General features: G+C 42.3%; 2 protein-coding genes across 4 annotated transcripts; both read right to left on the bottom strand.

The window, feature by feature from the left end:
* Window positions 1-1,139: 1,139 nt before the first annotated feature.
* On the bottom strand, window positions 1,140-7,523 carry LOC108670220 (uridylate-specific endoribonuclease A). The gene is made up of 7 exons (XM_018157682.2): window positions 7,381-7,523; window positions 7,098-7,160; window positions 5,841-5,906; window positions 5,074-5,377; window positions 4,034-4,233; window positions 2,158-2,384; window positions 1,140-1,766 (listed from the first exon to the last, which is right to left on the bottom strand). The coding sequence occupies exons 1-7, from the start codon at window positions 7,508-7,510 to the stop codon at window positions 1,536-1,538; spliced, it is 1,221 nt and encodes a 406-aa protein (XP_018013171.2). The 5' UTR covers window positions 7,511-7,523; the 3' UTR covers window positions 1,140-1,535.
* A 423-nt stretch (window positions 7,524-7,946) lies between these two features.
* Window positions 7,947-20,466, bottom strand: LOC108670219 (calponin homology domain-containing protein DDB_G0272472). 3 transcript variants are annotated; one of them, XM_018157677.1, is made up of 10 exons: window positions 19,887-20,466; window positions 18,864-19,527; window positions 17,779-17,944; window positions 15,254-15,463; window positions 14,759-14,875; window positions 14,029-14,107; window positions 12,040-13,656; window positions 11,809-11,890; window positions 11,493-11,605; window positions 7,947-11,335 (listed from the first exon to the last, which is right to left on the bottom strand). In XM_018157677.1, the coding sequence occupies exons 1-10, from the start codon at window positions 20,373-20,375 to the stop codon at window positions 9,257-9,259; spliced, it is 5,616 nt and encodes a 1,871-aa protein (XP_018013166.1). In that variant the 5' UTR covers window positions 20,376-20,466; the 3' UTR covers window positions 7,947-9,256. The 3 variants fall into 3 exon arrangements, with proteins under 3 accessions (XP_018013166.1, XP_018013168.1, XP_018013170.1); XM_018157679.1 differs by having other exon boundaries at window positions 14,759-14,872; XM_018157681.2 differs by lacking the exons at window positions 18,864-19,527; window positions 19,887-20,466 and adding an exon at window positions 18,081-18,195.
* Window positions 20,467-27,883: the final 7,417 nt, after the last annotated feature.

The following is a 27,883-nucleotide window of genomic DNA, read 5'->3' as shown; positions in this document are numbered from 1 at the left end:
CATGTTTATGGTGCAGGTGATGTGGACATGTTTATGGTGCAGGTTCAACAGACAGTAAAGACTTCGATAAATTCTCAGCTTTTCTCATGATCAAATTTCTTCTTAAAATTTTTTTAACAGCTTTTCAGCGGTTCAGAGAGTTTGACGGGTTATAAGATGAATTTATCATGCGATTTATTCATTTATAATGAGTTTTGACTGTATGATTCGTATTATTGAGAGATTTTATCAATCGTTATAGGGAATGCACAAGCATGTTTCCTGCTTCCACTGTGAACAACCTCTCGCGCTTGTTTCAGGCGCCAGCCTCAGCAGGTAACCAGCACTCTGGCAACCGGTTTTCACTGTGTACGTACCCTTACTTCTTTGTTCATATGTTCTCGTTCAATAAAAAAATCTTGTTCTTAATTGATTATACTATCTTACATTTAGGGCTGTGTGCCTGATTATCCTTTCGAGTGGTACATTTAGTGTTGACACATAGGTATGATGTTATTGCATCGCAAGTAACATATAGATAATAAAATAAATTTTTCTTTATAATTCATATAATTTATTAACGGAACTATTTATTAACATTATTTATGATATTGAAACTGGATTTTAAGTGAACGCTGAAGTTTGAGAAAATTATGAATCTTGTGATGGAATTGTATGGCTTGAAGATAGTGGACGACGAAAGGTGGCACATCAGCGTGACCGTAGACGATGAGGTCCTAAACTTGACGTAAGGACATCTGTCAAGTAGACTTTTCCGTGCCTGTCCACCCAAATGCAACGCACCGGCGGTAAATTTGAGCTTAAGATCCGATAACCAGAAACCGGTTATCAACTTAACCTTGAAAACCTTCATTACAGTCATAGGAAAGATTCTAACGTTAGAAAATACGTAACTGAAACTGAGGGGAAAACTTAACATCAGTTCCAGATTTATTAGGGGCTATATTTTGAAAACAAGCCTGGTCGATGTTGATATTGCTCATCACTTTGGTACTTTGAATGCAAACGGACAATGTTTGATTTAGTGTTATGTAATATGGTGTAAATTTGTAAATAAGCGTGGTAGATCTTTATGTCGAGATCCAGTTATTAAGAATGCCCACGCCCACGTAGTACTGGAGGCCGCGGTAAATATGTTGGTGTTGGTAGTTCTTGATGTTGAGGCCTAGATATTAGGGAATGCCGTGCCTATGTACTGGTGGCCGCGGTAGGTCTGTTGATAGGTCTTGAAGTTGAGGCCTAGATACTAGGGAATGCCGTGCCTATGTACTGGTGGCCGCTTTAGGTCTGTTGATAGGTCTTTATGTTGAGGCCTAGATATTAGGGAATGCCGTGCCTATGTACTGGTGGCCGCGGTCAGTCTGTTGATAGTTCTTGATGTTGAGGCCTAAATATTAGGGAATGCCGTGCCTATGTACTGGTGGCCGCGGTCGGTCTGTTGATAGTTCTTGATGTTGAGGCCTAAATATTAGGGAATGCCGTGCCTATGTACTGGTGGCCGCGGTCGGTCTGTTGATAGTTCTTGATGTTGAGGCCTAAATATTAGGGAATGCCGTGCCTATGTACTGGTGGCCGCGGTAGGTCTGTTGATAGGTCTTTATGTTGAGGCGATTGCCCGCCAGCTCGATGGGGCAGTTTAGCCCCGGGCGGGCATAAAAGCAGACGGTGAAAAGCGCCATGTCCAACTCCGGTGACGTTCCAACGAACATCGAACCAAATGGCTTCGTTTCATCCTCCCATTTGAACTTGAGCAGGATAATGTCAGCCTGAGGATAAGATTAAGATCAGCGCATTTTTCCGTAGCAAATTCCGCCTACGCCTCATACTGATTGCGCCTCCAATTCCGATATGGCAAAGTGTCCGAATATTCAACCTCAGACATCAATATTTTAGCTGCGCTACTCAATGTCATGTCCTTGGTTAAAACAAGGCGGTATTTTTCGTTTAAAATCTTATTTGAATGATTTTAAAATCATCTTTGTTGTAATTCAAAGGCTATCAAGTGAGTAACGATCCGCACAGCCTGGTTTCCGAGTTTATTTTCATCCAGGCGTCTCGTAATCCGGCCTTTTTACAACCGAGGTCATGATCCAGTGGCTATGTACAAGGTCGATAATAAACTATTAAATTCAAATTAATTTGCTATTATTATCATACCTGCTCGCCCAGGTCCACAGTCCGCATGTGACCGAAGTAGTCCAGTTTTCCAAGCTGCTCCTGGCGGTAGAAGTTGATCCAATTGTGGAACCCGGAAACTTCGCCGCTTTTGGTCTCTCCTACGAAGACGTGTTCAAAGCCTGATGAACCGACCGTCCTGCGGCTGCGGGAGTACGGTGTGAACCAGATCTCCCTCAGCGTATCCTTCAGCGAACCGCTGATAAAGCCTGTGATGATAGTACTTGACTTGTGACTGAACCTGGTTCTTACCCATGCCTATTTCTATAGCGGTTGAATGGGGGGTTAGTAAATCAAAAATGGCTGTGCGTGAGTGTGGGGTTACTTAACCACATGCAGTGAATCGCGAGTATATGGTTTATAGTACAAAATAAGTGGTACCTATGTGGGTACCAAGCTTTTGGTAAGCTATTGCTTGACCAAAAGTAAGCTGTTACTTAAAATAAAATAGCGGTATCTGAGTGGGTAGTAACTAGAACAGAAGCAATTCGGTAGTGATTAGTACCCGAGTGAGTGTATAGATAGATGGCCAAAGTAATGTTTCCTTAGTGTGCTTCGAGTACTAATAAAGTGGTGTCATAACTAGACAGTTACCACAAGTCTGAAACTAAATATTGAAGTTTCGGAGAGCAGAGAATGAAGCGGATGTTAGCTCACTACGTAATTAAAATGTTTACTAGCGCTAGTAAACATGTGGCAACTAAACTAACTACTACGTATTTGACTTGAGTGAAACGAGCAGATAAAAACAATAGAAGGAATATAAGGTCGTTATACCTAAGCTTTGTGGTAAAATACAATTTGGAAATAGAAGAAACCGCAAGGTGAAGAACCGTAGAACAATAAGTAAGAAGATCAGTTGTAGAAGCAATCATGAGGTGATCGACCGTAGAATGACCGTATTAAACCGTGGAAGCCACAGTAGAGAGGAAAACCGTAGAATAAACCATGATCTTTCTTCTAACGGCCAATCCAGATTGTTTACTTCAGCACCCATAACTCAACCTTAAAACAAAATTTCACCCCTCAGACATTCATTATTATTAGCAAATATCACTTGATCATTACAGGAAGATCCTACCCATAACTGCGTTTTAGCCCTTTTAGCTACAGTTAGAAGCTAACAGGGTTTTTATAGTTATTGTAGATGTGATAGGCGTTAACGGCGCAAGATGTATTCCAAAGGCAGAAGGTTAAACTTGGAAAAGCTGCTTATCCGAAGTCCCGACAAAAATTCTTAATCCCCTGAGAGGTTCTTGTCTGCTTCAAACTTTTGAGAAAACCAGGTTACCATCACTCAATAGGTAGTCCCGGTTACCTACGGACCTTAGACAGTCCCGGTTACCTATGGCCATAAGATAGTCCCGGTTACCTACGGCCCTAAGACAGTCCCGGTTACCTATGGCCCTAAGATACTCCCGGTTACTTACGGCCTTAAGACAGTCCCGGTTACCTATGGCCCTAAGATAGTCCCGGTTACCTACGGCCCTAAGACAGTCCCGGTTACCTATGGCCCTAAGATAGTCCCGGTTACTTACGACCCTAAGATTGTCGTGGTTACCTACGGCCCTAAGATTGTCCCGGTTGCCTACGGCTCTAAGATCGTCCCGGTTACCTACGGCCCTAAGATCGTCCCGGTTACCTACGACCCTAAGATTGTCCCGGTTACCTACGGCCCTAAGATTGTCCCGGTTATCTACGGCCCTAAGATCGTCCCGGTTACTTACGACCCCAAGATTGTCCCGGTTACCTACGGCCCTAAGATCGTCCCGGTTACCTACGGCCCTAAGATTGTCCCGGTTACCTACGGCTCTACGACCGTCCCGGTTACTTACGGCCCTAAGATAGTCCCGGTTACCTTTAGCCCTGAGGAAGTCCTGTGTCCTGGCCATGATGCTGGTGCTCATGATGGCGTCTAGGAAGGCGTTCTGTTCCTGTCGCTCCTGAGGCGTGTCCCTCTCAGCGACAGTGACGGTCGCCTCGTAGTGGTCCAGCAGCGCCAACAGACGCTCGTACGTGGGACCAGAGAACGCCCGGGGGGACACGCTTGCAAACAGTCTGGTGGGGAAAGTTTTTATGGTAGTTGTTCAAAGTGGTAGTGGTTTATAGTGATAGTTTGAAGTGGGAGCCTGAGGGTGGGTGACAATATCGGGCGATACACTTGTTAACAGTCTGGGCGGGGGAAGGTTTATAGTGGTTGTTCAAAGTGGTAGTTTCAAGTAGAAGCCTGAGGGTGGGTGACAATCTCGGGAGACACGCTTGCAAACAGTCTGGTGGGGGCAGGTTTATGGTGGTCTACATAATGGTAGTTGTTCAAAAAGGTAGTGGTTTATAGTGGTATTTTGAAGTGAAAGCCTGAGGGTGGGTGACAATATCGGGCGACACACTTGTTAACAGTCTGGGCGGGGGAAGGTTTATGGTGGTCTATATAATGGTAGTTGTAAAAACTGATAGTGGCGCATAGTGTCAGTTGTTTACAGTGGTAGTGGTAAATAATGACAGTAGTTTATAATGGGAGCCTGGGGGTGGGTGATTACCTGGGGCGACGCGCCTCAAAACAGTCTGGGTGAGGGGGATGGGAGAAATTTCTTAATCTCATATAGAAGAAATTACTGCTCAAATATTATTTTAAATTATCAAAGAATTATTCCAATTTTGTAAAGAATCACTCATCTGAGGCCAAATCTTTAAAAAATTAAGTGAGGTATTAACGGAAAGTAGTCATAAGTAATAAATAAAAAAGAATTCAAATTATAGAATAATTATCTACATTTAAATATAATAAAAAACAATGCATAAAAATAAATTAATCAAAAAATTATACAGGAAAATTAAGTAAAGAAAATAAGCTTTCTAGAAAAAAAATACTAAAAAAACTGTGAAGAGAAAACAGCAGACTTGTTAGGGGCGTTATCGACGTCGCTGGCTGAGGAGGTCCGCCCCTGAGGAGCCAAAGTCACCAAGCTGCCCACGGCGTTCACGTCGAGCCTGAAGAGCTCTTCGGAGAGGTCACGGAGCTCACTGCGTGACACCGGTTGCGGGGTAATGCCACTAACACTGCCACTATTGCCACCACTGCCACTAGTGCCACCACTGCCACTAGTGCCTCTACTGCCACTGTTTCCACTACTGCCACTAGTAGTGATGCTGGTGGTGCCACGATTGCTGGCACTGTTGCTTCCGCCGGGAGCCACGTGGCCCCCTGGTAAAAAAAATTATTTAAGAGAGCCGACACTTGGTGATTTAAGAAAAATTAATCAAGAGACTATTATAAAAATATCTTATCAGGATATTTTTTAGCAAGACTTCATGAACTAGATTTTATCCAATAAGCAAAAACTTTTTTTGAAAGCATCCTGACCGTTGTCTCAATTTGAAACCTGAGAGATGTTTCGTGCACAGATTTGCTACATCGCAGAAGAATTAAAAAAATAAAAATATATAATAAAATAAAAAATTAATAAAAAAACTAAAATATTTAGAATGGGAAGTCTGGATACGGTGATCACAGAACTTACGACGATGGTTAACTAATTTAAAGCAAATATTAGCCTAAATCGAACTTTCGTCCTTGTGTAGGTCATCCCGACCCAGTTTGCGTGCAGAAAGTATGCAATTATTTGGACAATGTGACCCATACATTTCTCTTAGTGTTGTGTACTCACAGTCTATGCGCGCCCCTGACGACCAGGCGTTCTCCTGACGCCCAGCAACGTCAGCCGTCAGCACCTCTGAGGGGGAGGGTTGAGGATAACAGTGATGGTGATAACAGTGATGGTGATAACACAGTGATGGTGATAACAGTAATGGTGATAACAGTGATGGTGATGACAGTGATGGTGATAACAGTGATGGTGATGACAGTGATGGTGAGAACAGTGATGGTGATAACAGTGATGGTGATAAGAGTGATGGTGATGACAGTGATGGTGATGACAGTGATGGTGATAACAGTGATGGTGATGACAGTGATGGTGATGACAGTGATGGTGATAACAGTGACGGTGAGAACAGTGATGGCGATAACAGTGACGGTGGGAACAGTGATGGCGATAACAGTGATGGTGATAACAGTGATGGTGATAACAGTGATGGTGATAACAGTAATGATGACATTATTGGTGGATGAATAACAACTAACTTGCGTATAACAGAAATGGTCATAATAAGAGTAATGGTAATGCTGGTAACCTGATAATAACAGCAATGTTCATGGTAACTGCAATGGTAGTAACAATTACTTCACCATTACAGAAATTGTAATAGTGACAAAATTACCATGGCAAGTACATTAATAATTAAAAACGTATTCTAGCCAAGCATGAATGGTACCAGAAACATCAGTAATACTCGTCCATCAATCATCAGAAAAACTGGCAAAATAAAAATGGACTAATAACAATTGATTAATTACAAAGAAACTTAGCATCCAGTGTGATGGTAATTACCCTCAATTATTTGGGCCATTAATGTATGTTGCACAATATTATTATTATCATTATTATTCATAATATTATATTAAAACTGCTTAATACATCACTAAAGAGTTGCACTAACAAAATCGAAGCGCCGACAGCAGCAAAGCCATTGAAGGATAACTGGTATGGTTAAGAGAGGATAATGGAGCATGCAGGTCATTGGAGAGTAATGGAGATTGGGAAGGTTTATGGAGGGCAACGAAGGAATGCAGTAATGCTAATGTTGACTACGCAGAGACAAGCGAGGCTCTGTGCCCAGACAGAGACACTCTGTTCGGCATTTGTGCGTGCAGCGTGCTGCATATTAGTGCAGCAGCGTGCAGCACGTGTGTGCAGCAGCATGCAGCACGTGTGTGCAGCAGCATGCAGCACGTGTGTGCAGCAGCATGCAGCACGTGTGTGCAGCAGCATGCAGCACGTGCAGCATGCAGCATTGCTGCTCACCTTCCACGACGGGGGGCGGGGCGGGGGTCGACACGTCGGCCTGTCGCGCGCATCCTTCCAGGCCTCGACAAATTAATTTAATCAAACATTAATAAAATAAACAAACAATTAAAACTATATATACCATTTAATTCATATATACTTGAAATTATCAAAAATATTTAAAACTAAATTAACAACCTACCATTGTTGTTGATAGGTTATAATGATATCGAAGAAATATAATGATGCTAATTAATAATGAAATAATATAAAATAAATAGAAATAATGGAGATTGCTCACCGACGACGGCAGCGGCGAGCAGCAGCCACGGCAGCGGCTGCATTGCGACGATGAGTTGGAACTTTGTTATATGTATAACAATATATAATTTATACTCGTTTAATATACAAAATAGTATTCTATAATACATAGGATATATAATGTAATTATTAATATGGAAATGGAGCATATGATCGGGATGATTTCCAGTTGTGGTTACGAAAACTGTAAGTCCTACCAGCGATTGCACGCATTCGTACACATTGTATGAAAACGCACATAATGCACGTACACGCATACAATACACGTACACGCACATAATGCACGTACACGCACCCAATGCACGTACACGCACCCAATGCACGTACACGCACCCAATGCACGTACACGCATACAATACACGTACACGCACCCAATGTCTTGCAGGTTCAAGTTAGCTTTGCAGGTTCAGGTTGACCTTGCAGGTTCAAGTTAGCTTTGCAGGTTCAGGTTGACCTTGCAGGTTCAAGTTAGCTTTGCAGGTTGAGGTTGACATTGCAGGTTCAGGTTAGTTGGCGGGACGATGGTCAGGTTAATGAAACACAATAGAACGACGAACAATTTATGTTGTTAACGCAACTCAGGCCAAATACACGAACTGTAGATACTACGCTCATTGTAGAAGTTACAATGCCCATTAGAACTTGCAGTTATCGTAGAACTTACGGTCATCGTAGCAGTTCCAATCACCATCTTCATCTGGATCCCAGGGCACGAAATATAGAAGAAAGCAGCGAAATTAGCCCATCACATTTACCTAACAAGATTTCCAATGTTGTAAAATACTCCAATATTTAGGCGAGTCTTAGCTGTCTTTAGTCGACCAACAACAGGAATTATCAAAGTTTACTTTAAATAATTAAGATTTCTGGTGGGGTAAAGTAGCATATCAACAAAAAAAATGGCACAAAAAAAATGGTCGCAGCCACTAAAGGCTTTTTTGAGGGTACACTCGAAATGAGAGAGAATTTGTCCAAATAGCGGTGCACTACATCGTCCCAGACCATGTGGCTACATTCCCACGACCTATGACCTCCATCGTCACCTCAGAAACCATTGCAATGACTCGTTAATTACGATACTTCCGATTCAATTACAACGGAATATTTTAACTCCTCTAATTCCTGAATAGCAACAAGCGTGCGTTCCGTGAACGCCACACCAAGAAAGCTAGAGTCTCAGCGGACAATAACGCATGGGTAATAGTGACATCATAATGCCACTGCTACGATAACATCAATATGCCAGTGCTATATATACATTATTTGCCAGTGCCATGATGGCATCATTATGCCAGTGACATGCTGACATCATTATGCCAGTGCCATGATGTCATCATTATACCAGTGACATGCTGACATCATTATGCCAGTGACATGCTGACGTTATGCCAGTGCAATAGAGGCATCATAATGACTGGGCCAAAAATACATCACAGTGCAAGACTACAACGAGAAGTGCACAACTGTAGTAAGCCTGAATTCCTGCATGCATATTAAACGCAATTTCATCCAAGAAGACAGGACGATACATTTCTGAGTGTAATTGCATGACACTAATACATGAATCATTTAATAGCTAACTACTGCCGCAGTGCTACCACGCATACATAAGAACTTCCTAGAATACAAGCAATGTCAAACCAATGTTCTTCCTGAATTTAACAGTCATCCAAAAATTTAAGACAATTTCTTTGATCAAGAAAAAAGCAAGATTCCAAAGAACTGCATCAGCTGAAAACTAGTCAACATTAGAACCAAATATGAGCTTTATTCACAATCATATATGAAATAAACTAGAACATTTTCAGTTACTGGTCATTGGGATAGGTTTGCAGCAACGGAATTATACATTCCAATTATTGGCCAGCCTCAGCAAGCCTGATATCGATTTGCGCTTTAGTGGGAATGGACAGCGCGATCATTTCAGAGCCATCGTTCCGGAGGCCGAAGTCGGTTGACGATGTCTTTTCTGGGGACGTGTGGTCAAAGTCCGAAGCATCGATACCGGGAGGCAAAAGGTCGTCTTCAGCCTCGTCACCAACAGGAACTATTCGGCCTCGTCTCGCACTGGAGGTTGACGAGTCACGTTTAGGCTCGTCGGTGTCTGGCGGTTGCTGGGGTACCTTGGGAACTACGTCTTCGTCATTGTTGACGCGCTCTTCGAGGTGGTGCTGGTCAGGACCAGGGTCGGGGAAAGGTTCTTCGTCGTCAGATACTTCAGTGCCTGGAGGTGGGGGAGTGGCAGCTTCTTCACGGGATGGATTTTCTGGTGGGGGCGGAGGACGATTTACAAGCGCCGAATAATCGGGCAGCCCAAGCTGCATGGCCCGGGCTGGTGATGGGGCGGGGCTGCTGTAATGCACGGGCCTCATAGGCGCGGGAGGCGGGACTAAAGATACTATAGGGGGCGGCAAGGCAGGCATAGGGAGCGTGGGTGTAGGAGGCGGAATAGTCATCACGAACGGGGGTGTCATATTCGCCACGCATGTCACAGAAGGGCTCTGGTAGCTCGATGCCGAGTAGGAGGTGATAAGGTCAGGGGTAGAAGGTGGAGGGGTCATGAAAGACGGTGGCCGAACCACCTCTGCAGGTGTCACTATTTCTACCACAGGTTTGCTTTGCACAGAAATAGCTACCGGTTTCCCATCAGGCAAGGGAATGCGTTGCTTGTTCATAGCGAGCACCTTCAGCAGTTGGTTCTGAACACCAGACCCTTGCTTGCTGGGGACGCTAGGCACATCACGTGAGGTCGGGGACTGCGGAGCAGTAACCGCGGCCGACTTCACGCCGTTGTGATCTAAGTTAGTCTCGCGAGGCGAGCTGCTCGTGCTGTCCGTCGTCTCGGAGACAGCGCGGACATATTTGGGGTCCTGGATATCCTGCATTGCAGTGTTCGCGGGACCCACTGTGCTTTGCTCCCGGCGTTCCTTGTCATCTTTATCGCTGAAGTCGCTGTCCTTGTTAACTTTTCCTGACACAGATTTCATAGGCTTGCTTTTGAAAAAGGGCATCTTGCCAATGAGCGGAAATCGCGAGTGGTTCTTTTTCTCTTCCACAACTGGACCTTTCTTAGCAAACTGGTCGAGCTTCTCTTCCAGTTTCTCCCTGGCTTCTCTCTCTTCTTTTTCACGCATGCGCGCCTCTTCTTCCTCTCTCATGGTTTGCGCCTCCCTCTTCTCCCTAATCCGAGGAGCAACTTTTTTCTTCAGCTCTTCAAGAATTTTCTCGTTCTCGTCAAGCTTCGAAGCAACGAGCTCCGTGACGCTGAGCTCCGCAGGTTTCTTAGCCACCTTGGCAGAATCTTTCTTGCTTTTCGGATAGTTTTCCGCGACTTCGTCTTCCGTTTTTGGCTGCGCCCCGAACGCTCGCGCGACAACCCTGATGCTCTGCTGATTCTGACGAGCCGCTGCGTCACTGCCAGCCTTGTCTTCGTGGGCGTCATTGGACCAACGGCTACTCCTGCTGTCATTCCTGCCCTTCACGCTCCCACTTACTTTAGAACGACTGTAAGAGGCATCTTCTTCTTCTCGGTGTGACCGATAGTGGCGGCCTTTGGGAGCGAATTTATCTGCTGACTTGTGGTCTGACCGAGCAGAGTCCCGGCGATCTGACCGACCCGAGGCTCTTGTATCCTCAGGGGCTTTGTATTTCCCAGCCCGTCGGTTAGAGTTTTCACGAGGACTTGCGACAGGTTCACGAACCTCGTTGAGCTTTGCAGGAACAGGTTCCTTGGCTTCAGTTTTGATGTTTGGGGGCCGAGGCGTGATGGGGGCTTCGTGTTCTACGGGAGGCTCTGGCTTAGAGTCGACCAGCCGGTCCTGAGTCGGGGGCTCGGTTTTCATAGCCTGACTTTGACTCATCATGAATTTTGCGTAGGCGTTCATCTTGGCCTTCAAGAAACTCGACTCGTACAGCGGGTGTGACTGCACGTGTTCCTGAGGCAGAAAAAAATGCATTGAACTGGTATTCGGATGCAAGCATGTTTTGAGACATGAGCTACCATTTGTCACTGAAATAATTGTGATGGACTATAGACGATTATTGAATGAATTCACATCAATTTTCATATCAATCTAAATAAAGATGCTTTACCTCGCAGGCTGCGATATGAGCGACGCTGTGCAGATGATCCTGTGCTGCTGAGCTGACGTAGACACCGCACAGCGAGCACCACAGCGTGATGGCTGACTGTATGAACTCCACCCCTGCACACAGCACGGCAATATTAGCGCCAGCATCAAACTACAACAGCTACCCACCACTGCTGCACTAACACAACAACAAATCAATATGTCGTCTAAGATACTTGACGCAACATGACGTTAGTTCCATCCATCCAACTAAGATACTAACTGACGCAGTTAGTTGGCAAGTTCCATATAAGAAAATTGACGCCTACAATACCCACCCACAAGAGGGCGTGTGAATGATGCCTGAAGTTGCTCCTCTGCTGCAGGCGTAGGAGGTTCATTAAGGTGTGCATCCGTCTTCTGCAAGAGGACAGACTGTCTATAGGTCTGGCTAAAAATTGCTTACATATATGAAAATTCACAAAGATGGCTTTGTTACGACTTATTTTATAACGCAGTTGATAGTAATGTTCTCATTTTGACCAACTGCAACTGATAGAATCATTTACCTGCAGATTGGCAAGGTGGGCAGATCCTCGCAGATGTTCGATGAAAAGCTCAAGGGAGTCACAGAAGATTCCGCAAAGCTCGCACCAATGCATGCCTTGATCGATGAAGGGCGGCGCTTCTAGAGCTTTGGGTTCTTCTTTGACGTCCTCAGTTGACGCTTTGTACTTCGCGGCTTCAGTGGAAAGAACTTCCAAGCTTCCTATTGCAGACCGGGAGAGTTGGCGCGGTGGAGTTACTTCGTTGTCCTGGGGCATCTTGTTAAGATCGCTTGACGTCTTGCGAGCTTCGTTATCAAAGCGACTTCTAAGAGCACCGCGGGAAGAGGAAGACCTGCCTGCTGCAGGTTCTTCGTCACGCTTACCTTCTTCGTGGTACTCGGTCCTAGGACGTTTTGGTTCTACGTCCCCACCAGTCTTTTCGCGGCTGTAAGAGCGCCGCAAGGACGGCCGAGTGTCCTCGTCTCTGTCATTAACTTCCCAGTAATCGGGCCTCCTCATTTCTCGGTCATCGGACTCCTTTCGTCGGCCTTGCCCTTTGCGAGAGTCAAATTCTTGCTGAGGCACAAAATCATCCCTGCTGCGCATGCGCGCGTCCCTTGCAACGTCTCGAGGGAATCCCGAGTTTTCCATGCCCACGGGATGGTAACCTCCCCTCGACCGCATACGATAGTCTTCACCCCGAGCCTCCCCACGCTGCGCGTCATCCTTCCAGTGATCGCCCCGGGAGTCGAAAAATCGCTGACTGTCCCTGTGTCTGCCTCGCCTGTCGTTGTCCCCTCCACGATATTCCTCGTCAGACTCAGGCCTGTGACGGTCGTCACGGCTATGACGCCGGTCATCACGGCCACGACGATGATCGGGTCTTGGACTGCCATCGTAGTGGTCGTCTCGTCTCGTGGTCTGCTCGGTCTCATCGAGGCCATCAACGTCAGAGATCTCTTCAGCCGCCGTCAAGGAGAGAGGCTTCACAATATCCCAGTACCTAGGGGCCACCACAGGGCTTTTCTGCAGAGGTTCATCTTCATGATGTGCTTTGTCTTCATTTTGTTCTTCTTGTTCTTCTTCACCCACTTCATCCTCTAACTCCTTTGATTTCTCCTTGCTTGACTTTCCTTTAGTTTTTGCTACCTTCTTCTCAGACGCGGGCGAAGTGCCGGGGTCTTTGGATCGCTTCTCTTTCTTGCGCTTCTTGCGAGTTTTCTTCTTGGATTTCTTGGACTTGTTCTTTAACGACGAACCATCGTCAGGTTCTTTTACTGTTGCTGCCTCAAGGGACTCGTTAATCTCTTTCAAGATAGCACGCATATTCTGCTCCTGCTTTGTGATCTCTTGGATCAGAAGCGCGTTCTCCGACAAGATTCCCTGTAGGTCCTCATTGCTACCACGGTGGAAGCGGGTTAGGTCATCCTTCTGGGCGTCGAGACGCTGCTTCTGCTCTATCAACATCTCCATGTTCTTCAGTATGGAGGTTTTCTTGCCAATGAGGGCCTTCCTTGACTCTGCATCCAGCTGTTCCACGTCTCGTTCAGGAGCAGGAGTTTTCTCCTCTTCTTCGCTCCCATCAGAAGAACTTGATTCGCTTGACTCTGAATGGGCGCGCTTGCGCACTGTGGGATCCTGAAAAGATTCATTCATTTACATTTTAACTTTTCAATCTTCTTTGGAAAAAACGAACAAATTTACTAGTGCAATAAATAAAAAAGTTAAGCACAATCATTAAACTTGAATGAAATGAGCAAAGCAAGGCGAAAAAACATTAAAGTGAACTTCCTGAATCAGTGCTTCAACTAAGTTTATATATGGGAAGTACACAGCAAAATGATGAGACTGGGAAATCAACCCATAAACTATTCGTGATCTCTTATGACATCACATAAACTATCAGTGCTTTTTCATTTTATTTGTTATGTCATTCATTCTTTTGCTTCAGGTTTTCAAGCTTTATATAAATAATATAGACACAAAATAAGAATAGAGACCCGCACCTACCTGCTGGGTTTGCTTGACGTCTGCCGCTGTCGAGTCGCTGACATCAGGAGAAACGCGTCGGGCGTTGGCAGGCTTCGTTCTGCACACAAAACACCACTCTTAGAATGTTAAGAATTAAGGTATTAATATAATAATAAAAATATGGCGGTTTCAGCGTTTATTAGCCCGTTGGCCCGTCGCCTATTCTTAACATCGCACAACATCCACAGCTTACTGCGGGATCGAACTCGCCACTCACTGCTTCAATTTTTTTTATGGCTAACCGCCCGGCCTCCTCGCCGATTCTGACCCGTCACTGGCGCCCAGAGCTGGGATTGAACCCGCACCTCTCTGCGCCAATCCTGGTACTCTGGGCCTATACTTTCAAAAAAAGTTAAGTGATCGTAAGTTCATCAGCCAATCATTGGCGGCCTTTCAAGCAAAATCCACCAATCGTAGACAAGAAAATAGAACGTAAGTACTTACGTTTACTTAGCGAATTTTGAAAGTATGGCTCCAGGGATTACAGATTCTGTAAAAGAATCTGTAACCACTGAACTGTAACCACTGGGCATCCATACAAACTCATCGAATATTCATACAAGCATTGTAATTTGGTGCAAGCAGATGGCTGGTGTGCACTGAAATTAATCAAAAATTCATAAATGAACTAAAGATTTACTGTAATACAACAGAAATTCAGAGAAATTCTCTGAAAAAAAATCAGAATCAAAGATTGTTAAGGGAGCACCTGGAGTCGAAGGTGCTGGAGAAGAGGCTGTCCAGCTCCGTGTTGAGGCCGGACCTGGAGGGGGAGCCTCCTGGGGGCCTGCGCCCCACATCCCTTCTGCCGTCATCCTCATCCCTGCTGGGTAAAATAGATCCTTAATATATATATATATATATATAATACCAAATTAATGGCCCTAAAATACGAAATTATGGCTTTAAAATACCAAATTAATGGCCCTAAAATACCAAATTAATGGCCCAAAATACATTAATATTGGTCCTCAAACACCACATTAAAGGCTGTAAAATTCTCCATGTTTGGCCGTAAAATACTTTAAAATAAAAAATTCAAAAAGACTTTAAATACTTTAAAATACTTTGTGGACTACTATTCTTTGCTTTTAAATTTTTAGTTAATTTGCGATTTAAGCATTCAAGTGACATTAATTCTAAAATACTTCAATGTTGTCCTAAAGTCTTCTATTAATGGACCCCAAATGGCGTCTCGACTCACCGGTGCAGGAAGGGCGTCTCGATCTCCCATCTCGAGAGAGCGACCCCGGTGACCCTGGGGTCGTAAGAGGGTCGGTCCATCGCGGGGGTCCATAGCCCCTTCCCGGGACCCTCCATCCCCCCAGGGGGGGCATGACCCTCACTCTCCTTGAGGGGGACTTTACGGTGAGGAGGCGCCATTGGGGCCACCGAGATGGGGAACAACGGGGCCCTGCAATACAATGGAGTTAATTTACGTAAAGGGACAACAGCGGGGGAATGGGGGAGGGAGGAAAAGGGGGAAGAGGGAGAAGGGTAACAGGGGGAGGGGGGAAGTGAAGGGGTGTGAACGAGCTATCATCAAACTCAACTATGAAATGTACTCCAATTTCTAGAAATTATTTTAAAATTAAAATTATTAATAATTGAAAATTATTAAATTTTAGATCTAAAATCTAAAAATGCCCTCACAAAAGCATGAGTAAAACCTGTGTATTATAATTTCCAGTTTGAAGCAACACCAACACCAGGCCCACGACAGCATAAATAATTTCAGAAACCAATACCATACATACAAGGAGTTGGATAAAATAAGGAATACAACCGACATTTTGATATCGAAATTTCTGAACATGTTATAAACAATTAAAACGTGACATATTTTATATGTTTTATTGTTTATTGTTGCTGCTAATTAATATTTTATCCATACACAGATATTTTTTAGTAATTTTGAGTCTATAACTTAACCTATCAGTGGCAAACCTCTGTGACTTTCAAAGAAGACGAATTGTTGGTGCCCAAAGGGCAGTTGCTAGTGTGAAAGAAACTTCCCGAATGCTTGACGTTTCTAGAGATAGTATCTCAAAAGTAATGACTGCATTTGAAAGAGAAGGAAAAACGTCCTCAGCAAAGCGCAGGTCTGGACAAAAGTCGAAGTTGTCTGAGAGAGACCGTCGGTACCTAAATCGAATTGTGAGGAACAATCGAAAGACCGCGGCTGTTAAAATTACAGCAGACCTCACTGAACACCTACAGAACCCAGTTTCCATGAAGACTGTCCGTCGAGAGCTGCACAGATCTGGATTCTATGGAAGAGCTGCAATTAGCAAACCTCTCGTTTCAGATACAAATGCTTCAAAGCGTTTAGAGTGGTGTAAAAACCTCCAGAATTAGTCCCTCGAGCAATAGAAAAAGGTGATTTTCTTTGAAAAATCAAAAACATCGATAACCTTATTTCCAACATCTTGCCGAGTTTACGTTTAGAGACAGCCAAAAGAATCATTTAATCCTAACGGCGTCCTTCCAATCGTAAAACATGGCGGGGATCAGTATTATTCTGTAATGATCTAGGGTGCCATTTCTTGTGAATTCGATGGATCAATGATTTTTATTTATGGAAGATTCAACAGCAGAGACTATTTAGGAATTTCGGACGACCAAGATCATTAATGGTTCAAGCACTGTTTCCGGAGGGAAACACGCCATCTTTCAAGATGATATGCTCCGATCCAACAGCTGGAATTGCTACAAAATGGCATGAGGAACATTCTAATAAAGTTGAGCATCTCATTTGGCCACCACAATCACCGGACCTGAATATTATCGAGCTTCTACAGTCGATTTTAGAGATGCAAGTCAGAAGTCGTTTCCCGCTACCATCGTCTTTAAAATAGCTGGAGGGTATTTCAACTGAATAATTGGTTAAAATTCTTTTGGAAACAATTCACAATTTGTATTAATCAATACCTCGGAAAATTGAGGCTGTAATCGCCGCAAAAGATTGACCTACACCAAACTAAAAAATAATTTGTGGATTTTTCAGGTATTTCCCTATTTTGTTTAAAATTTAAACCCTTGTACATGCAATTATTGTCAATGAATTGTCGAAACCCAAGACATTTCAGAAACTGAGACGACCGAAAAAATGTACAATTCACATAACCCAAGTCTAAACACCGTGGTACGGTATGTATATTTAAAATTATCAAGATTGAAATACCAAAACCAAAAATATATCAGTAGTGTATACATATAGGCACATGAAATTATTGCGACTAAAATTTCACCAACGAATTATCTAAATAGGTAATTATTCTCAATAAAATTATGAAACCAAAGGAATATCGAAGTAATTGTTATCACTAATATTTCAATACCCAATTTATTTCAGAACCCCGACCATTCTTTCTAAACCATGCATGATTAATAAACATTGTATGCAGAAAATTATCAAGTCTAAAATACCTAAACCCAAGACGTTTCACAAACTAATATATTTATTTAATTCACCATTACGACAAAAATTCGAATTCCAAATAGATATAATTATTGGGATTTAAACTACCTCATAAATTGTTTAAATTATTACAAGACAAAAGATAAGATAATTTAGCAGTAATTCAGAAACTAATAAATTAATTTATTTAACTATCACGACAAAAACTTAAAATCCCAATAGATGTAATTATTGGGATTTAAATTATCTCATAATTTATTTAAATTATCACAAGACAAAAGATAAGATAATTTAGCAACTAAAATGACCTTCTCTCCCCGTCCCGCGGAGGTGACGGATGCTGGAAGCTGATGCGGTCCGCGTCCGCAGGTTTGGTCTTAGCCTCAGCGTCCTTATTTTTAGCCTTGATTGTATCCATGAGCTTGTCGATAGTTCCTTCACTCAACTCCATGTCCTCCTTCAGCAGACTGGCCGCTGTGAACATAAATTAATTATTATATATCACAGCACGAGCATGACTCGGCAAAACAACTAATTTCCATTCAACAAAAGCAGTAACAGATCTCAAACATATGACTCAAGAGCGGCAAGCTCTAATCCAATGCAGAACCTTTCCACGACGCAGCAGCAATCAAAAACCCCCGAATATCGTTTTCCGGGACGTAGATTCAACCATTTTTAAGATGTTTTTGTTTTTTTAAGAGGGTATTTCGATTTTTCCCATCAAAGTCCTGTTAGAAGAGGTACAGTGCAAGTAATTGGTTGTTGAAGCAGACATTGAAAACGGCGTTTTGTATCACGAAGAAACTGCATGTTTTTGCAGTGAAACTGAAGAATTGAAGCAGCGATGAACTTTGCGGTAAATTCTTGCTCTGTTGCTGTAGAATAGAACAATATTTCCATCAAATAATCAAGGGCAGGCATGCACGGATATCGTCAGATATGAACTCATATGGTATCAGCCAAATAAATTATTATCTAAATAATGATGATGCCACGCAATCTCCATAAAATCATACAAGTGAGATGCAGGTAGAATCAATCCCTTCAAATCTACTATTAGTGAAGTGGCGTGTGATCTACATTAGTTGTAGCTACCCACCCACATGTAGGTAGTAGAAACGCACTCCTAAAGGCTTCTCGCAAGGCAGTACGCTTTACTAAATCAAGACAAGAAAATAAAAAGCTTTTATGTTGTCTCCATCAACTGCGAGGAGAAGTGGCATGATTTTACACAATAAACATGGCAAGATATCAAATGAACATTGTACGGATACCAGAGGTACATACCCACCTTTTAAAAATCACGATAAGAGATATAAGTCATTTGTATATGCGTCAAGTATATTCCAGATTAACTTAGTAGTAGGATTAGATTGATAACTACGCTAACCTTTCTCAGGGTCCATTGTGGCGAGGGTTTCTTTTGTTTTTGGTACCGCGAGGTCTGGTTTGTTTTTTATAGGTCCCCCCTCCAGGAGAGAGTGCAGCTTGAAGTCGTCACCGGAGCTCCGTTCAGAAGATTTTCCCGAGTCTCGGCTGCGGCTTCGGCTTCGACTCCTGCGACGACGTTTACCCGACCTTGATTTTTTGTCTTTTTCGACACTGAGGCTACGCCTTGGAGGCGACCTCGATGAACTATTGTAGCTTTTGTTCCTTTCTTCTTCGTCTATTAAGGGTGAAGAATATCTTTTGTCATCATGAGAAAGAGAACGACTTCTAGACCTAGACACATGGCGGTCATTGTCGTCGTGGTAAGAAGGCGAGCGACTGCGAAGTCTGCGGCCTTCACGAGACAAGGACCGACTTCGGTACCGCCCACGGCTACGTCGGTCCTCATCGCCTCGCCTTTGGTCGTTCCAGGATTCGCGGTCCCTAGACCGACGTTGGTCAAAGCTCTGGAAGGACCGGCGATCGTCTCTGTGGTTCTGGAATCTGCGGTTCTGGAAATTGCCTCGCCCTCCACGGCCAGGCCTGCCGTAACCAGCATCATCGCGTCGGTATGCGCCGTACGCTGGCTTGTCGAACACACGGCTCCTCTGGTCCCGAAAGTGGGTCTGCAGGCAAAATACACGCAGAAAGTGAGTAAAGTGCCCCATGATATCTATTATTTTTAGGAGTATTACCTAAACCGTAACAAGTAACATGGGACGTTAGGGTACGTATGTAAATTGTAGATTAATATCGTACCATAAATGAAAAAGCCATCCACCTACTCCTGCTTTGTTTTTGTACGTCAACAAGCTGAGAATCAGGGGCAGCGTGGTTTTCATACAAATAACACAAAATATAACCAGAGAACATCTGATCAAAACTAATCATATTTTGACCGTACAGTAACAAATTGCAACAAAAACTTGTGACTATCAGTTTTTACTTCTGCAATGGCATGAGTAAGAACAAGTAAGCACCTTACCTTCTGGTATCTCTGCAGCTTGACATGAACATCTCTGCAGGCGTTGCCCTTCCTGCAATTGGGATCATCGCGGCACACGAAGCCATGAATATAGCTGCACTTCTCAGCGCCTTTGATGCAGGAATTGTTTTTCCAGAAGTGACAAGTCATAGGATATTTGCTGAGCACATCAATTGTTGGAGTCCTAGGGTTGTTATTTCCCCCGGCATTGCCGTAGTTACCAGACACAGGGCGGATGAAGCGTCGGGCTGAGGGAGAACCTCTTCGCGGTTCCCCAGGTGAAGAACCTCTACGTGGTTCTCCTGGGGAAGAACCTCGGTTCGGGGAGTAGCTACGTCGGTCGCTGTTGGGGCTACGATGGAGCTGAGGATCTCTAGGGCTGCGACAACCTGAAAGGCTTCTGCTACGGGAATATCGGTCTGAGGAACCTTTGTCGTAAGCACCATCACCATCTTGCTCACTAACCTCTGACTTGAGGGTGCTACTCATGGCTGCAGTGCAGCAAATCAAAGATAGTATTTAAAATATCTTAATGCATGTAACCACGGGCTGATAAGCATGGGTTTGCAGTAGTTTTCTGTTGAACAGAAGTACATAAGTGTTAAATCCATTCTATGAGAAACATCAAACTCTATTCTAATATTTTTTTGTAATTTTTCTAATCCACCAGTTCTTTCAAAATATAACTCTCACTCTTTTCATTCAGAATCACCCTTATCATTACCTCTTTCTCTAATCTTGCCACACATCCAACATTCAGATACCCCAGTTTTCTTCACACCCACAACACACATAAAACACTCATCTTTTTTCCTCTCATTCTCCCTGTACATTTGTTCATTCCTCCAGCGCCTGCGGCTCTTGCACTAAAGAGTAGATTGCCACTTCTGCAACCATCATAAATACATTAATCCTCGTGAATATCTTTCACAACTACATTTACCAATTAGTATTACTGCAGTGGCAGGAATAATACTTAAATAGGGTGCACAACAGAGCAAGTCTAGCACGTAATAATGCAATATTGGAAAATCCTTACATATAAGCAATGTTTCAAGCACACCCACAAAGAAATACTAAGCAAACTTACATATTTATTATAGACAAATAAAATGCTACAAAATTGGCTTGCATATAAAGTCATGTGTAATCAGTCTCAACTTTATCCGGTCATGCCATGTTAACAGGGCAACAAGTTAGCAGTCTTTGTTTACATACCATGCCAATTTAGCCTGCCATACCTCAAGACCTCAAGATCCCCAAGTTAACAGACGTGCTTAGTGTTTGTTCAAGGACCCAAGTATCCTTGGATTAAGGACCCAAGTATCAACCCAAGGCCAAGCAGAAATTGCCACAATCAATGGCTACCAAGTGATGCCCACAAGCAGCACCAAGAAATAAACTAACCTGCTCAAGACTCAACCCATTGGCTAGCTTATCTCATTTTGTAGCCACTAATATTGCAATGCAATGGTGGGCAAACCAAGATCCCATGCTGCAACATGCTTTGCTAAGGACACATTTGCCATGGGCAGTAACTACCAATTTTATGTTGTTCATAGATACCAATCAATTGATCACATTGGTCTATAGACACCAAGCACAATGAATCAAATGATAGTGATCAGACCTGCTATCATGCATGGTTATAAATCTCAGGACAAAATGGCTCTATAGAAGATTTAAATATAAAACTGGTAGAAAGCAACTGTGACTTAAAATATTTCAACTGTAAAATCTAAATAGTTTGTAATTGCACAACTACAAAGTCACGTATTTAGTTTAACGAATATGGTAGTCATGCTGCTCCAATAAATCTATATTATAAGTTCACATGGTTTATGCTTGAGCTAGTAAGGAACACAGCACAGTTTTTACCTACAAATTAAAAAGTATTGTATCACAAACTTTGAAAATACTTCCAGATATTTTGTTAATAAACTAGAATTTTAAGAATGTGATTTGACAAAACATTTTCAAGATTTTAGGAGCGAAAAAGATTTTATGCATCCAAAAAATGTTCCTGAGTAGTGATTTATGCCAAAGTATCTAAAGTCACTTCCTAAATCTAAATTGGCGCATTTTCCTTCTAATTTAAATTTTAATAGATCATACTAACTCCTATCAGATTGTACATTCAATTTATTAGGTCACTTGGATCAGTAATTTCTATAACCAAGCATAGTTTGCAAAACTTAATAAAAAACATTCAAATAAGAATAGTTAGTATCCATGAGATTATTCATAATTTTACTCTGGATACCTATCCTTAGAAAATGAAAGCTCATTAAAATTTTATAATTTAATATGGCACAAACTAGACACAAGGAGAGCAATTTAATATGAGAAAGGTCAATTTTCCAATTGCTATGTAATATATAAGGTACCTATGCTTGAGGATTTGAGATCATCCATTTTTATCAAATTTTAAGGGCCTTGCCCTTAAAATTTTGAGGGCCTTGCCCTCATTTCATCTAGCTACCATCAAACAGGGTAATAAGGGATGGGCGGGGTAAATCAGGACAGTCATCCCACATTTTGTAGAAATATTGTAGCAGCTAAACTAATCAAAATATTGCAAAACTAAAATAGTGGCATAAAGTTCAACATCTTTCCTATCTATGTAGTATAAAGCAAATTAAGAAATCATACATTTACTACCTCCAAAAAATCCCTGAAAAAAGTGTGGAAAGTGAGATTTTAGAAAAGTACCTATGCTAAAGTCTGTAGCAAAAAAGATATTTGTCTTTTTAAAAAATTTTCTTATGTTGGCTTATGAACATTATTGATGCAATTCGCATATCTCATTAAAAAAATGTTAGGCCATTTCTGCAATACAGTGTAATAAGCAACACCTCCTGGGGTAATACAGCTAAGGGACTCCCCTAAAAACACATTTATAGTAGAACCTTGATTAGAAAAGGCTCCAGTTAACAAAAAAAAAAAATTACCAAAAAAAGTATTTTTTATTACATCTATTGCTCACAGCCTCACTGAAAAAAATTCCACTTAAAACTCTGCTTTGCCACTATGCCTGCGTTAGGAGTTAGGACTGCCTGTTGCCAATTCTTAACATCAAAAAACATTTACAGCTTGTTATAGTCTTGCATTTGCAATTCACTGCTCTTATTTATGCTTCTCATAACCACCCAGCCTCCTCACCAATTCTGACCAAAAAGTGGAGACATGAACCCATGTCCCATCGCCATTGAACCGTGGAGTACGGACTAGGACACTAGGTACAGCCGTACAGAGTACTGGCCCTACTGGCTACTGGCACACCCGGCACAGACTAGTTTTGATCAAAGCCTGTCAAATAAAATTTAACTGCAAAATGATCTTGATAGTTTAATTGACTGGGCTGCGTTTCAATGCTGACAAGTGTAAAGTACTTCACCTCGGCAAGAACAATGAACAGCTTACAGCATGAGAAAACATGGTTGCAACTTGCAACAAGAGGGTTATGCTTGAGAAGTCTTGCATGGAAAAAGATCTTGAAGTTTGGGTTGACAAGGAGCTAAAATATTCTAGGCATATTGAAACACGTGTTAATAAATCCAAAAAACTGCTTGGGTTGATCAGACGCTCCTAGAAGTACCTAGATAGGTATAGAAATGATGAAGCTGTTGTTCACCTCCGTCGTGCGCCTGAACCCAGAGTTTGAAAATGTTGTGTGGTCACCCTCACTGACAGTCACTGAGACTTGAAAAGGACAGAAATTTAGTTGAGTGTTCAAAGATGTGCAACAAGGATAATTCCAGGCTTAATTAGCAATTAGGGCAAGTCTTTTCACTCTTTTGATGAAAGATTGAAGATTATGAAGCTTCCCAGTCTCCGTTATCGTCGCCTGCGTCACACGGCTTTGAATTAGAACACTAACGAATATTGAACATCAACTGTCAAATTTGACACATTTTTCGATGATCTCACCAGGTGGCATGCATTGTCTCTCTTTGGATGTCAATATTTTCCCACAATCCCACTAGATGGCCAAGACCTAGTGTTTGGCACTTGCACGCGAAAAATGATTAATAATGTTAACATAAAGGAAATGGTCACGGTATTGGCAGTATTTTGACGCGTAAATGTATGACGTCACCATTTCAACCAACCCAGGTTTCATAGTGTGGCATAAGAGTCGTTGTAATAGTATCTCAGGGGTCATCTGGTCGTTGTAAATCCACATGCCACTCGTTGGTCGGTAGGTTTTCCAGTCGTTGGTCGGTAGGTTTTCCAGTCGTTGGTCAGTAGGTTTCTTAGTAGCTAGTTTGGTCACAGGTCACTTAACAACGAAAAAATCATCGTTAATAAGAAGATTAGTAGATAACCTCAAGTTTTTGTACATTGGATTGTTAATATGCAACAAACCACACGTATAATGCATTAATGGTTTAATTTCTTCACACCAGGTACCGTGCCTTCTTTACTCCTGAATGAACACTGACGTCTGACCGCTTCTAATCCTAAAATGCAGAGGGCACAGCTTTCTCGGAATGGCGAACTCATTTTTAAATACAAAAACTAAGATAATAATTTTGTTTCATTTTCAACTCTTTATCCTATGCANCTAAATCGTTATGATTGGCCTCCATTTTACTTATGTTAATTTGCGCCTTCTCTTTGCGAAACCTTAATTTAACTTTTATTCGCTCACCGTATGCTAGACAATGAAAACTGTAACGCGAGATAAACGATTACTTCTACCGCAGCGCCTACTCGAGAACTGGAGCCTATCTATATATATATATAATAAAAAAAAAACTGCCGGAGAAGAGAAAAAATACTAGATTCGCACCCCACGAGGGGTAAAATATTCGAATATTCGCGGACAAATTGACAGAAATAAAAAAAATGAAATTCGCAACCGAGACTATAGCGATCGCCACGCCAATACTATTATGGTGTTCAAAATTATATAAATAAGGAAAAATCGGATCTCTGCGCGTCCGTCAGTAAATACGGTAATTTAAGGTATACAGAAAATTTTTGACATTACCTATATGGTAAAACTGCGCGCCAAACTAAAAATTGTCAGTTAATCCTCGTACGGATTACGGATATATGAATATATTTGCGCGCCTTAATTTCCGGAAACGAGAGAGAGATACGGGACCCTCTAGTCAGTAAATCTTCCCCCAAAATATTATAAAACCCGACACAAAAATCATATAATACACAGGAAATGGTTTCATGCACATCCATATACATAAACAAAAAAAAATTCCTTTGTTAATTTGTTCGCTGTTTGACTAACCCCACATCTGACACCACTGAATAAAACTTTGGTTTGTAGGTTTGTTATAAAGTCTAAGACTTCCTAATTCTCGCTAATCTTTAACTCTGTTCGAGATCTTTAATCACTTCTAACGTTGCCACGAGGTTAAATCAGAATTTCAACTTCCGTATTAAAATGATTACGTTAATTTATCGATTTTCTATCATCTGATACAAATTAGGAATTTGCCAGGTTGACTTTTGCCAGAGTGGCTATACTGGCACGGTGATAATACGGTTCTCTTTTAGTCAAAACAGCGAACTAGTTAGCAAAGGAACAATGACAACACATGGGGATAAATTCTATAGTTACTATATTATAGGAAAAATCTAGTCTAATACAATCGGGCAAGTCGGCGTAGCGAGACACGAATTTTACACGGAATAGTTCTATACTGCAGCAATAAACAAAATCCCACTCTAGTCCAAGGCTCGGGCTCTGATCTTGTGAAGCTTCGACTGAATTGACACCGGGGAAACTCCCGACCCAGTACTGGTTACAAGATACAAAGTCGACCTATCTACAAAGTTAATTCATTGCTAAGTCACCCGTCTACGGTAACAAGGACCTGACACAGCGTGAACAAATAAAATGGCTAAAACTGCAATGTTATTTTCTCAATTTTTCACAGATGTACATCACCCGAGATCTGTTGAGACGATCGCGTCCGAGACGAATCTGACGGTGAAGTTCCGGCGTGATTCCAAATTCTCAGCAGTGCTTACGTAGCGTTCCTCGATGACTACCCGAATTTCGTGAGGGCTATAGTGGGCCGTGAAGACGTTGATTTCAGGAGTGCGTAAACGTTGATTTCAAGAATACTATATTCGTCAATAAACGTGGTGCTCAATAGTTGTAGATTCACATACGAGGACTTCGATCTTCCCAGTCGTTGAATGCTTCGTTGCCCGCAATTGTCGATACAAACGTCGACTATTTCAAAACATTTGGATCGTCGCAGCTAGTCCTCTTACACTGTATTGAACAACAGCTTGGTGACACTACTACAGGAGACGGCTCTCCACTCACAAAACGATGTTACTCGGCACGCTGGCCGTTTCACTCTGCGCTGCTTCTTCTCATACCTCCCTCCTTTTATAGCCCCCATTCGCTACCCGCGCGGGGCGTCGTATACCCGCTTGTTTTCAAACCGTCGGCTTTTCAAATCTTCAACGGTTCTACATATATTCCCAATTTTATGAATTTCTATCCTTATCAGATATTGGGTATAATTGTGCGATTCATTTTGCCCTTTGTGCGAAAACTACCTCCATTTGTACGAATGGTATGAAGATTACAAAAGAGGCACACAGAAAATTTTATTGTAGTCAAGTTTCAACTTGAAAAGAAGTCAACAACCAGCGCCATCTGTCGGATTTTTCTTCTAAGCTTGAACACATACGACAGACTGAACCAAAATTTTGTACACTTGTGACTGATAATTGGCAGATGCTGCCTTGTACATTTCTGTTTCCAGCGGTGGCGTGACTGGCATCTGAAACCAAGTCAGTGTAATATTTTTTTTTAAATATCGTGTATTAAATTATTCATTGTCATTGAAAAATATAAATTTACTATTAATCCAGGTTTGGAGTCGTTGTAATGGCCAAAAAATGGTCGTTAACTTTACAAAAAGTCGTTGAAATTCCAACGACTCTTGCCACTTTATGAAACCTGGCAACCAACAACCATCAACAAACGCATAGAACTAAAACAAAGCTTAATATAAAGGAAAAGCTGGAGAGGTGAGGGAATTACCCACGATGTCAGAATATACCGCATTTACCCTACGTTTAGTCTTAAAATGCCTCGTATCCTACGGAACAACTGAAATCTAGAAGACTAGAAGTGATTTTAAATCTACCATCCGTTGAAAAGATTTGATCAAGAACAGACTAGACAAGGCTATGCAGGAGCATATGTTTAGTCTTAACTCTTAAAATGCCTTCATTGCCTTCAAGCCTTGTATCCTACGGAACAACTGAAATCTAGAAGTTATTTTAAATCTAGGTACCATCCGTTGAAAAGATTTGATCAAAAGGCCAGTGAGCCAGTCTAGCCAAGAAAAGTACAAGAATTGGCGACAGGCCTATTCTTCAATGCCAAAGATACTACTATACTTAACTATACTAAAACTCTGACTCTGTTCTTCAATCTTGCTCTTGCCTCTTGGTACTTTGAACTTAAGCCCAGTCCAAGCATCATGCATGGAAAACATGATCGTCTGCAGCGGTGAGCGCCTGAGCGGTGCATCCGGAAACTAAACTAGGAACTAGGGTCATGATAATTATTGAAATTAGACTGTTAGAAGTAGGTGGTACTGGTAGGTTAATTTTATCGTCGTTTTTAGTGTATGGCCCAGTCAATCGACTCCCTCGGTCGACCGTCTGAGACTGGCACAAAATCAGGGCGATTGACGATCTTCGATTGCACAGAAAGCCGATAGGTCCAGACAAAATCGATCAGTAAAGAATTTATCAAGTCAATTCAGTGAAATAAAATACAGAAATACCAGCACATAAATGTTGATGGTACGCTGAACATTTGTGTAGACTGTAGCGGTCAATTTGCCGTTTTCCTTATACGAGCCTTATCCACGGATAAAGCTGCTAATGATTTGTCGTGTTGGTACTTGCTCCTCCGTCATGTACTTTCTGGAGACTGATAGCGTGTAAAGTGTGTTTTGGACGGTTCTGAAGAAGATGGGTATTTAAATATTACC

Source organism: Hyalella azteca, unplaced genomic scaffold (assembly GCF_000764305.2).
Source record: "Hyalella azteca isolate HAZT.00-mixed unplaced genomic scaffold, Hazt_2.0.2 contig4183, whole genome shotgun sequence".
In the NCBI taxonomy this organism is placed as follows: domain Eukaryota; kingdom Metazoa; phylum Arthropoda; class Malacostraca; order Amphipoda; family Hyalellidae; genus Hyalella; species Hyalella azteca.
The sequence above is the reverse complement of the archived record's forward strand: the minus strand, read 5'-3'. Positions and strand labels throughout refer to the sequence as shown.

What these genes read in the sequence shown, in the direction of transcription:
- LOC108670220 (XM_018157682.2), bottom strand. Translation starts at nt 7,510, where the DNA reads ATGTATTATAGAATACTATTTTGTATATTAAACGAGTATAAATTATAT. An exon ending in GCTCGCCGCTGCCGTCGTCG is followed by an intron (nt 7,161 to 7,380) that starts GTGAGCAATCTC and finishes TAATTTGTCGAG; the next exon opens with GCCTGGAAGGATGCGCGCGA. An exon ending in GTCGATAACGCCCCTAACAA is followed by an intron (nt 4,234 to 5,073) that starts GTCTGCTGTTTT and finishes TTTCCCCACCAG; the next exon opens with ACTGTTTGCAAGCGTGTCCC.
- LOC108670219 (XM_018157677.1), bottom strand. Translation starts at nt 20,375, where the DNA reads ATGAGTAGCACCCTCAAGTCAGAGGTTAGTGAGCAAGATGGTGATGGT. An exon ending in CCGCGGGACGGGGAGAGAAG is followed by an intron (nt 15,464 to 17,778) that starts GTCATTTTAGTT and finishes ATTGTATTGCAG; the next exon opens with GGCCCCGTTGTTCCCCATCT. An exon ending in GAGACGCCCTTCCTGCACCG is followed by an intron (nt 14,876 to 15,253) that starts GTGAGTCGAGAC and finishes TATTTTACCCAG; the next exon opens with CAGGGATGAGGATGACGGCA.